At 35.6% G+C, this 12,691-nt stretch overlaps 1 protein-coding gene across 2 annotated transcripts in view; it reads right to left on the reverse strand.

Moving 5' to 3' along the window:
- Unc5c (unc-5 netrin receptor C) overlaps positions 1-12,691 on the reverse strand; it is a 335,667-nt gene that overhangs the window by 125,066 nt on the left and 197,910 nt on the right. For both annotated transcript variants that reach the window (XM_070022304.1, XM_070022303.1), the window contains exon 2: positions 9,815-10,036. In XM_070022304.1, coding sequence (XP_069878405.1) covers positions 9,815-10,036 — 222 coding nt within the window. The remainder of the gene's footprint in view (positions 1-9,814; positions 10,037-12,691) is intronic.

Raw genomic sequence — 12,691 nt, forward strand, 5'->3', positions numbered from 1 at the left:
TCAGTACATGAAAATGGCTTTGGTTATGGGGAGGTAAAGGATGAAGCTAAAATGTCTATGATTGGTACTGGGATGAAGATGTCAGCAAATATAAAAAGAGAAGAATGTTAATATGTCACCTCTGCAACAAATGAGGAATTGAGTGAGCAGAGTGTATTTACCAATGCTTCATGGTAAAGTTTTGAATAGAAACAGTTCTGTTAAGTCTATGTCTAAGTAGAGTTTCTCTTCATCAATTTATTTTGAGGTCCATCTTTTGGTAATGGGTCAAATGTTTAACACCTTAAATAATCACATTTGAACAACGGGTTTGCACTTTTCTATTACACAATCACAAAGCCCCACTAATACCAAGTGGCACAATGCAGAAGAGCAGATGAAAGGGAAGAATAAAGTCACTGGATACAGCTGATTTTGTTTTTTGATAGTGCTGTGAATTAAATCCAGGGCCTCAAACATGATAAACACATGCTCTGCCACTGAGCTACATACTCAGCCTCTGGCTGATATTTTACATTTTGAAACATACCTTCCTTTTATGAGAAAATGATAATAGTCATTTTCTTTTAAAACAAGGGTTCTGTGTTATAAGTTATGGCAGAATTTACAGAGAAATGTATACAAGGGCAAGAAGCAAAGAAGCAATGAATCCTAGATTCATATTCTAGATCTGTTTCTTTCTTCTCATGTAATATTGGGAAAGTTAATCTATTTATTCTGCTTACTCTCAATTTCCTTATATATAAAATAAACATCTCCTAAATTGTCTCTTAGGGTGTGATGCCTAAAACACATAGCACATATAATTTGTGCAGTAGATGGCTTGGAACTTATTATTGTTCTGTTGGATCTGTTGGCATTTTCTGATAATTTGAGAATAATTAAAAATGGAAGGAGAAAATCTTAGGGATTATTAAAATTCCAAAACAACCATGGCTTTTGAAATTCCTTTGCTTCCTCTTGGAGGAAAAATATTTGCTTTTGCATGGTACATCCTTGGCACCATGGAAACAAGAGCTGAAAAGACTTCAATTAAATAGAAAGCAAGCAGCTAAGGCTGAAATTTTTCTTGAAAAAATATGTAACCATAAAATTTGGAGCAGATCAAAATTTCTGTGGAATTTTGAAGGCAACACAGGATTAGCAGATCACCAGATCAAGAGCTTCTGAATAGTGAAAAATCCTAAATTCTAAATGAAAATGTGATTTAAAGGAATGGAAAGGCAAATGGTAATCATAATGAAAGATCTTTTAATCAGTGTATCTTATCTCATGAAAAATGGCAAACTTTGCTCAGTGAGTACGAATATTCATTTGCTTTATACTAGAGTATAGTAGGCCAAAGAGCAAAGCCCAGTTCATGGCTTCATGATTCAAGAAGAAAGAATTTTTTTTTAATTTAATTTTATTTTATTTGAGAACATACTGTACAGAGGGGCTACAATTACATGGGCAGGATAATGCATACATTTCTTACCAAGCATTGCAGCCTCCTCCTTTGTTTACCCTTCACCTCCCTTCCCAGCCTCCCCCCTCCCCCCACCCAATTATACCCCCCTCCCCCCCCACACCGACATTGTAAAGCTGGTTTTGACATGACATTTTGTACTTCTCATTGTTGCAACAGGTCCACCTGAATCCTTAAACGACTTGTTTGTCCCCATCTCCTCCACATGTTATACTGACATCAAATATAGTGAAAGCGGGGGTTACACTGTGGGGGAGGGACATACACAGCAACAAAGAAATAATCTTATAAATGCGTTAGAAACACATGCATGAAAGAAACGAAAACATTAAAATACATATTTAAGGGTTCATTTTCCTAACATCACATTATCTGACCTTTTCCGCTTGACTCATACCTATACTAGATATTGCAGATAAGGGAAACCATGGGACCTATGCTTCTTTGGGCCTGGCTTACTTCACTTAATATAATTTTTTCCAAACCTTTCCATTTCCTAACAAATGGGGCAATGTCATTCTTTCTGATGGAGGCATAGAATTCCATTGTGTATATATACCACATTTTCTTGATCCATTCATCTACTGAGGGGCATCTGGGTTGGTTCCATATCTTAGTTATGGTAAATAATGCTGCAATAAACATAGTTGTGCTGGTAGCTTTAGGGTGGTCTTGTTTGTAAACATTTGGGTAAATGCCCAAAAGTGGGATTGCCGGGTCATAGGGGAGATCTATGTGAAGTCTTTTGAGGAACCTCCATACTGCTTTCCAAAGTGGTTGAACAAGTTTACATTCCCACCAACAATGAAGTAAGGTTCCTTTCTGTCCACATCCCCTCCAGCATCTGTTGTTGTTAGAGTTCTTGATTTTTGCTGTTCTAACTGGAGTGAGGTGATATCTCAATGTTGTTTTGATTTGCATTTCTTTTATGGCTAGGGATGTTGAACATTTCTTCATGTGTCTATTGGCCATCCTTCTTTCTTCTTCAGAGAAGCTTCTCTTTAAGTCTTTCGCCCACTTATTTATTGGGCAGTTGTTTCTTTGAGGATTTGTTGTTGGGTGGTTTAATTTTTTGAGTTCCAAGTATATTTTAGATATGAGACCCTTGTCTGTTGTATGGCTAGTAAAGATCTTCTCCCAATCGGTGGGCTTTCTATTGATCTTGCTAGCTATGTCATTTGCCCTGCAGAAGCTCTGCAACCTTATGCAATCCCATTTGTCCAACCTTTCTTTGATTTGTTGTGCTTCCGGGTCTCTATTCAGAAAATTTCGGCCTGAGCCAAGGAGACCTAGGGTTTCTCCTATTCCATCCTGTAATGTTTTCAGAGTGTCTGCTTTGAGTTCAAGGTCTTTGATCCATTTGGAGTTGATTCTGGTGCAGGGTGATATATAAGGATCTAGCTTTAGTTTTCTACATGTAGTTAACCAAGAAGAAAGAATTTTTAAAAGAAGACTTTTGTGTATGTTTATGTGTGTGTTCAATTTTATTGTTGTGTAATACTTTAACATGAAGGAGTCTTTAGTGGGGATTTTAGAGTCTGATTGACATTATATGTGTTTCTACATTTTATTCTAAGGCAAAAGTGGCTGAAAAAATATACTTGCTTGCAATGACTAGTATTTGTTCTGCCATCTGAGAACAAATTAGATTTATTAAATACCAAGGAAATTTTTCTGATTCGCAATATATTTGAAGACTATAAAACCTTGTATTAGAATACATTAGTATTCTGACATTTCTTGCTAATATAAACCAAGCAAAATGAACCCCAAAATAGAGTCGCAAGTGTTTTTTTCTTTCTTGCTATTTTTTCTAACGTATTTATAAGGTAACATGTGATTTTTTTTGTTGCTTTGTATGTTCCTCCCCCACGGTATCACCCATGTTTTCACTGTATTTGATGTTGGTACAATCTGGGTAGGGGAAGGGAAAAAAGAAAATGTTTAATATGGATACAGGTTGACCCTTTGTAACAATGAGATCTACACGACACTGTTGGACATCAAACTTTACAATTTAGGTGGGAGCCAGGGGAGTGTAGTTGTGGAGGTGGGAGGGAAGGGATGGTAGGGGAAAAACAAAGGAGGAGGCAACAATGCTTGATAAGAAATGTACTCATTACCTTGCTCATGTAACTGTAACCCTCTGTACAGTATTTTCACAATAAAAAACTTATTTAAAATAAATAAATAAAAATACTATGGTAAACTATTGTAATTACACTACTGTGAACCCATGTTTTAGGTGAATCCAGGATTTTTTTCTTTTTAAAGAAATAAATGAACTAAACTGAAATGATTCTATGTTGATTCCATTCACATTTTTGATCTCATAGGAAGGTGAAGAACTCTATTATGAGAGACAAACTGCCCCATAGTATTTGCCCAGATTGGAGATTTATGACAGTAGACAAAAAGATGCAATAAAGTGGTATGAGCTGTTTTTCAGGTTTCATTTTCTTATGAGGAAAATAATATATTCACAGGACTGCAAAAAAAATCAAGCAATAAAAGTTTCACTTTATCACCTTAGATTCTAAGCTGTCAACTGCTGCTTGCATATTTCTTCAGATAATTTCAATGCACATACAAATGTGTATATATATATATATATATATATATATATATATATATATATATATATACATACATACATACATACATACATACATATTCTTTCTTTACCCCTGGGTTGTGTGCAGTGTTTGGGACTTTGACTTTTTGTAAAACTTTATCTGAGATTTTTGCATAGCTTTGCTGCTTCCAGAAGGCATCCTAGCCAGGCACTGGTGGCTCATGCCCATAATCCTAGCTACTCAGAAGGCTGAAATCTGAGAATCATAGTTCAAAACCAAGTAGGACAGGAGAGTTTGTAAGATTGTTGTTTTCAATTAACCATCAAAAAAGCTAGAAGTGGAACAGTGGCTCACTCAAATAGAATAGTTCTAACTTTGAACAAAAACCGCTTAGCGACAGTGCCCCAGACCTGAGTTCAAGCCATGGCACCAGCTCAGACACACAAAAAGTATCTCAGTATTCCACCCTCAGGATGGCACTGTCACAGCAGGCATTGTACAATTTCCCATGCTAAGACTTCGTGCACATTTAGAACAATATTTTTAGATAGTCCCTAGACTAGAAAATCACTCAGTGAAAGTGTACCTATAGGTTTCAATGTATGGGGCATGTTTCAAATTTGCTTCCAAAGGATTATATCAGTTTATACCCTCCATCAACAAAGTAGGCCTTTAATCAACATTGTGGACTAAGAGAAGTTTTTATCTTGGTAATATCTCTTTATCTTTGCTATTAGCATTTCCTTTCCTGTATCATGTTGTCCAATCTCCTCTCAATTTTCTTTCACAGTTGCTGGTCTTTTACTTCTGTATAGCTTAAAAGCATTTATATGATAAATTAGTTCTTCCATTAATATATTCTTGGATATTAGCACCATTTTAAAAACATTGGTTTTGCTTGTGATATTCTTTCATTGGTTATTCAAATATAGAAATAATTTTCTATAACACTTCAGGATTGATTACAAAGGCTTGGACAACAACTGGAACTAATTAACCAATCAACAAGTTAGAGATTTTTCTGTAAATAATTATGTGGATGGTGGTGGTGGTATTGGTGGTGGTGGTACTTTTAAACCCCAACATCTAGTACTTATTTGAATGAATTTGATTAGGGAGAAGGAAGGAGGGGGAGACATCTGTTAAGATGCAAGGTATTCATGAACTACTTTGTCAAATGACAGCTCCTTTTTACAACTGCTTAAAGATAAGAAAGAGACACAAGTCTTATTATTCTTCTTTCTGGCTGCCCACCTTGTTGTACCCACCATGCATTGAATAAACGCTTATCCTCCATGGCAGAAAGAATTTTTTATGATATTCTATACCTCTAGATGCTACATTCTAAGGGCATTTTGGCATTTGAGAGATTTATCTAAGTGATTTTAATCCATTAATCAGACTTTAATATTAATTTGATATCAAAGAAAACGTCAAACACTTTTTAACTCAGTTTATAATATGCTTCTACAGGTTAGGGGTTCCTCATTACTATTTCAGAATTGTCCTTTTAACAATATTCATAAATGTAGTATTTGTGATATAGATGACCTTGCAAATTCTTCTCTCTCTGTCTCTGTCTCTCTCTCTTTTTTGGATACTTCTATATAACCCAGGATAACCTTGAACTCAAAGTACCGACTGTTGGGATTATAGGTGTGTGACAGCATGCCAATCTGGTTAAATTACCAATAATAGGCATTTCAAAAAGTATTTATTCTATTTAAGAACAATATATGCTCTTTTTTATTTGTTTTTTTTTTCTTTATTGAGCTATGGCTCCCTCAGTCTTTCTGTAGAAGCAATAAAACATAGGTAAAGCAAATCCCACACTCAGAAAACTTGAACTGAGCTTAAGTCTCATGCGCCCATTTCTTTAAGATAGACTAGTATAGACAGGTTTAAACCCTGGAAATGCAGCACGTTGTATCTGTTATCCCAGTACTAATTTTTGGTACTGATAGGTTCAGTGAAATTTAAGATGTTTATGTCTAAATCAATGGTTAGTTTGTGGCAAGTAAGAAGATTGCTGCAATATATATCCTCACAATATATGTTCTTAAACATGTAGTCTAGTCCCTAGCATGGCAAACATTCTATAAGAATTTCCATTCTAAAATTCTGCAGATTTCTTATTAACTTTACATTTATAGATTTTATTTTATATTTATATTCCAAACAATATCCTTTATTGAATTTTAAGTTGAATTACATTATCTGTTTATAGAAGACTTACTGGGTTATGACATTTTTTTCTTTAGGTACTTTTCCCGAATCATTGATGTTTTTGAAGCTATGTTTCATGTATATATAAAATCAGACCATTTGTCATAAATGATTATTTTATTCTTTCTGCAACAATGGGGTAAAGCAACACTAAATAATGCTGATCTTCACAGACATCTTTGTCTTTTTCCTAATTTTATTCATTTATTTTGTGCTAATCCTGTGGCTTGAACTCAGAGCCCAGGCACTGTCCCTGTGCTTTTGTGCTCAGAGCTAGTCCTCTACCTCTTGAGCCAGCCACAGCTCATGGCCTTCTGGAGGTTCCTTAGAGATAAGACCCTTATGGACTTTCCTTCCCTGGTTGGCTTTGAACCACAATCCTTAGATCTCAGCATCCTGAGTAGCTTAGACTACAAGCATAAACCACCAGTGTCTAGCTCTAATCTTAGATAAAATTTGTTTACATATTGTCAATTACACAAATATTTGGATGAATGCTGGCTTTCTCATGAAGTTTTAGAAGAAAATGAAAGACAATAACAAGTTGTATTAAATTGGACTCCATTGCTACATCTTAGAAGAAAATATCGTATAAATATGATATATATTTCCCTAGTTCTCATCTAACCCTCCTGAATTTTAATGAAAACATGTCATATATTTAAATTTACATTGACTTTAAAATAGCTATAACTTATTACACATAGTCTTAAATACTTTTAATTATCAGTGCCTAGTCTTCAAAACTTTTGTGCAGAAAATAGAACATGATGTTTTACAGAAAGGAACTTTTCTACCTATGTGTATGCATCATAGCATGAAGTTGACAGAAATGCTGAAAATCATGGGATTTTTGCTTTTCTTTATAACCTTCCTATAGAAACATTTTCATTAATTAGTAAAGATAACCTTGAATATGTCGTGACCCTCGTTTTAGCTTTTGTGATATCACCTTCTTCCTGTCATTAAAAGCTATGTATTTCAAATCTTTATAAATAAATGAGCTGAAACACATAAAACTCAATTCACTGGAGATTTTGTCAACATCTGGTAGAGTTATTTTCTGACTAATTAGAGCAAGAGGTGGGGGCAATTCCCTGAAGTGAGCTACCCTAAATTTGGATATCTAGTTATCACTGCAGTCAGCGATACATACATTGACCATTCTGATCCACAATTTGACAAACAATTATGCAGCGTTTCCAACCTGATTTCCTAACACCACTTATGTTGTGTCCCACATATCCCTAAAAGTTACCTTTTCTTAGTACTCTTATAGTCTTTTCTAGGTCATTATACTATGCTATTTATATTATTTGGGATATTGACAGTATACCCTTCCAGTGCAATGTTCTTTATTTGTTTTTGATTAGTCCCATATTATTTATGATTGGATTTTGAAAACATATATCCATTATACACAAGAGATAGGCAAGAAGAAGAAGAAGACATCAAATGCTTCTATTTTTTTCAAAAATCATTTTATCACTATTTAGCTTAGCAATGTTGATGAAGGATATCATAACAGCTAAACATATTTTTCAAATTATAAAATACAGATTTGGAAGGTATCTCAAAACTTAATTGCTGAAGAACAAAAACACTTAAACCGCAGAAGAAAACTATGAATCTTTCTGATTTCAAAGAAGCCCAAGAAATTTCACAACTATCCTAAATTATTCCATTGTGGAGTAAAACATTATTATAAAGAAGTTTCTTTCAAGGTTAATCCTATAAGTTATTAAAATATGCTCCATTTTTTCTGGCTTTAATATTTCATCTTTAAGAAAAATATCTATTGAACAATGAAGTCAGGAGACTTAACCATGACAGGAGTCAAACACTCTCATCAAGACTCGCCCAGAAAATGGTCCTTTGTTTATTTCTCCATTTCAAACTATCACCATTCTGTTACTCTCAACTCCACTTCAAGGGAGTTAGGATGCATATGCAGATGTATTATGGGGCTATAAGAAACTTTGAACTTGACTCAGCCATATACTAGTTATTGCAAATAAGGGAAACCATGGGACCTATGTTTATTTGGGCCTGGCTTACTTCACTTAATATAATTTTTTCCAAGTCTTTCCATTTCTTAACAAATGGGGCAATGCCATTCTTTCTGATGGAGGCATACACAATGGAGGAATTCCATTGTGTATGTATACCACATTTTCTTGATCCATTCATCTACTGAGGGGCATCTGGGTTGGTTCCGTATCTCAGCTATGGTAAATAATGCTGCAATAAACATAGCCGTGCTGGTAGCTTTAGTATGATCTTGTTTGTGATCATTTGGGTAAATGCCCAAAAGTGGGATTGCTGGGTCATAGGGGAGCTCTATGTGGAGTCTTTTGAGGAACCTCCACACTGCTTTCCAAAGTGGTTGAACAAGTTTACACTCCACCAACAATGCAGCAAGGTTCCCTTCTGTCCACATCCCCTCCAGCATCTGTTGTTATTAGAGGTCTTGATTATAGCCATTCTAACTGGGGTGAGGTGGTATCTCAATGTTGTTTTGATTTGCATTTCTTTTATGGCTAGAGAGGTTGCGCATTTCTTCATGTGTCTATTGGGCATCCTTATGTCTGAGTCAAGGAGAAAAGGTCAGCTAAGTTGATGTTAGGGGAATGAACCCCAAGATAAGTATTCAAATTTTTTTGTTTTTTTTTCTTTCATGCAATTGTTTCTAACATATTTATAAGATGATTTCTTTGTTACTTTGTATGTCCCTCCCCCATGGTATAACTCATGCTTTCACTGTATTTCATGTTGGTATAATTTGTGGAGGGGAAGGGAAAAAACAAATCGTTTAACTAGGGATACAGGTGGACCCATTGCAACAATGAGATGTACAAGTCGTTATGTCGAAAAACAAACTTTACAACTTTGGTGGGGGGTGGGGGAAGGATGGGGTGGGGGGAGTGGGGAGTATGGGAAGGAATGGGAAGGGGAAACAAAGAGGAGACATCAATGCTTGATAAGAAATGTACTCGTTATCTTGCCTATGTAATTGTATCTCCTCTGTATGGTATTCTCACAATTAAAAAAAAGAAAAAAGAAAAAAAAGAAACTTTGAACTTAAAATATTTATAAGTTCCTTTGAAAATATAAAGGGATACTATGTATATAGGTAAACAATTGGCAGAGATACCAGTAAGTATAATCTGTTCTCAATTGAATATGCTCTCCAGATTTCAGGATTTCGAGGTCTGAAAAACCACAGTGAAATCTGAGGACAGTTTCTATGAGGACATTTACCCTTAATTCAGTCTATTCACTCACAATATTTATTCTGAGCATGAATTAGGTGCTCATTGCATGCAATCCATAGGAATCAAGAATTTATTCTTTATGGTTTACTTTGCAATGCATAGAATCAGGAATTATTTAGATTTAGTTATCACAGAATTGTAACCAAACAGGTTGAACACATTTTTTTTCTGAAGGATATTAACACTGTCATCAGCTTCACTAATTGAAATAACAGTCGAACAGCAAGCTGGTGTGGCCAGCAAATTCATGAACGTAATCCAGAACTCACCCGAGGATTCGTCTACTCTCTCATCTACTATGTGGTCCTTCTGATGAACCCATTCACTGTTGCACTTGAAGTAGATCTGGGTGGCAGGGCTGGCTTTACAATACAGGTTCACAGGCTTATTCTTCACAATATAAGCCTCTTCTGGCTCAATAAGGAAGTGTGGCAGAGGCTCAGGTGGATCTGACGGAAACGTTTCTGGGAGCTCATGGAAAAAGTCATCATCTAGTGAAAAAGAAGAAAGTGGAAAATGGGCAAAACATAAAAATTTGCCTTTGACTTGCTATTCATTTTAAGTGATTTACACGCCTTTTATATGTAAAGCAATGTACTAGCTCCATTGACTATTTGCTAGCTATCACAGCCAGATTATAATTGTCATTTCTACATAAGACAAAACTTAACTTCGGGGAGAACAAATAAGTAAGTTGCCCTGCAAACAGGAAAAACAGATTGGAATGCAGATCTCTCTCACTCATAAACTGACATTCCCAATATATGTCTGCACTTCCCAATATACCTTGTTCTTGTTGAGCACTGAACCAAACAGCGAATTCACAAGAGGAAGGTATTTAAGGTTAAGCACTAAAATGTAGATAATATCAAGTAAGTCAACAGTAGAGCCCTAGTAAAAGATGGACAGAAATCTAAAAGTGATGTGTGAACTGATTTTAAAATTATACTGGGGATGTTAATATGGCTTGGTATGCCTAATTAAACCTATTAAAACATTACTGAGTGGGGGCTGGGAAGGTGGCTGGGTTCGATTCCTCAGCACCACATAAGCAAAAAGAAAAAAGCCGGAAGTGGTGCTGTGGCTCAAGTGGTAGAGCGCTAGCCTTGAGCTGAAGAGCTGAGGGACAGTGCCCAGGCCCAGAGGTCAAGCCCCACGATCGGACCAAAAAAAAAAAATTAAAAAAAGAAAAAAGAACATTACTGAGTGAAAAAGTCTCGATTTTATTGCACTCAAAATTATCAGGCATTGATCCCAACCTAATATTTTCACAAGTAAATAAAAAAAATACTTGAGCTTCTTATACACTTAAGGGAATTTTATTTATTTTTGACTTGATTCTATATAATTTCATTGGTTAAAACTACCATGTCAACAGAAAAAATATATATATATATATTAAGTGAAGTAAGTTAGGGTCAAAGAGACAAAGGGCACATTTTTTTCCTCATACGTGGATGCTAGCTCTAAATGATAAACGTCCATATTCAAAATGCCCAAGAATATTGACTGAAGTATTATATTGAAAAGGGACAATTCCAATTGTGTCATTCCTTTGAATTTACAGTGCAACAAAATGAATATGAGAAAGCTGAAACATGTTTTTTCAGAGGGGAGAGAAGTCAAGGAGAGGGTGAACAGATGAATGAAGAGAGGAAGGATGAGTAAAAAGTCATAATATTCAATGTACAATTGAGAAAATAGAAGCAGGTAACTTGAGGGTGTGGGTTGAGTTGGGGCAGACAGTCGAGGATGATAGAAATGCTGATGAAGATCAAGATATGTTGTAATCATAAACTAACATGTTGAATTAAAATCCTTGGTACACTATTTAAAGATAAAAGAAAATCAAACTACTAAGTAAAAACTTTTCTTTTTTTCTTTTTACTGCTAGAGGCCAGTTTGGGTGGTAGCCTAGCAACAAGGCTCTAAGTTCCAACACTACTACTACTAAAATTAAAAATTTTTACAGCTTTGTGCTGCTGGCTTACACCTGTAATTGTAGATACTCAGGTGGCTGAGATCTGAAGATCGAGGTTAGAAGCCAACCTGAGCAGAAAAGTCTGAGATTCTTATCTCCCATAAACAACTCAGAAGAAACCCAAAAACCCCAAACCAAATCAAAACAACAACAACAAAAAAAACAAACCAGAAGTGGCGCTGTGGCTCAAGTGGTAGAGTGCTAGCCTTGGGCAAAGGAATCTCAGTAACAGTGTCCAGGCCCTGAGTTCAAGCCCCAGGACCAGTTTAAAAAAATACTATATCTTTAAAGGTACATGTATGTGCAATATAAAGATGATACCCATACTGTTCATTAAAGTCTGGCTGTTCCCATTTTATTTTGACTCATTCCATTGTTGACTCATTTAGGGAGCTAGCCATTGATAAAGTTGACATCTGCCCATTGAGAAATCTGGCTTGGGGATTTTTTTTCATCCTGGTGTTGGAAGAGCAATCAAGTAGTGATGACACACAGTCTGCCAATCTGTTCTGCAGTCAAACTTGGCTTCTCTTGCACCAGAGACAAAAATCAGCTTCCAAAGCTGCTCCACCACTCTCAGTTCCTGACGTGGCATGCAAATTTTGATGTTTGCTGCAGCTACCTTTCTTTCTCACTTTACTTCCTTAATTTACTTCCTCCTGGCAAGGCATCACTTCTAGTTTTTCCAGTGTTGAACCACAAGGATCCAAACTGTCAGCTTACTAAAGAATAACCTAGTTTCCATCAATTCAGCTTGAGCGGTCAATAGGCACTCAAGACTGCTGAAATAAACCTAGCTCAGAAAGACACAGACATGAGGAATGATGCTATCGACAGATCCTTCACTACAAAACTGATATCTTGAGGGCCTTCTCCAATCTTTTTTCTGCCAAAGCACTTACTGTTATATGTGAAGATGGAATCAATAAAGCTCCACCAATCATAGGACTCAAACTACCGAAAAGGTTAGCTGTTGTGTTTCATCATTACTATTTGTAAATTCAAACGAGTTGGTAAATGAGTAGTGAATGAACTTCCAAAAATTATATTTATTTAATTCTGCAAAATAAAAACATTTCTTCCTTTCAACCATGGTTTTAAGTGTATTCAATTTGCTCCTTTTAAAGGAATGGATACAAGATATCAGATGATTGTTCCTACTTTG

This window comes from Dipodomys merriami, unplaced genomic scaffold (assembly GCF_024711535.1).
Source record: "Dipodomys merriami isolate MVZ:Mamm:240054 unplaced genomic scaffold, mDipMer1.0.p SCAF_15, whole genome shotgun sequence".
In the NCBI taxonomy this organism is placed as follows: Eukaryota; Metazoa; Chordata; class Mammalia; order Rodentia; family Heteromyidae; genus Dipodomys; species Dipodomys merriami.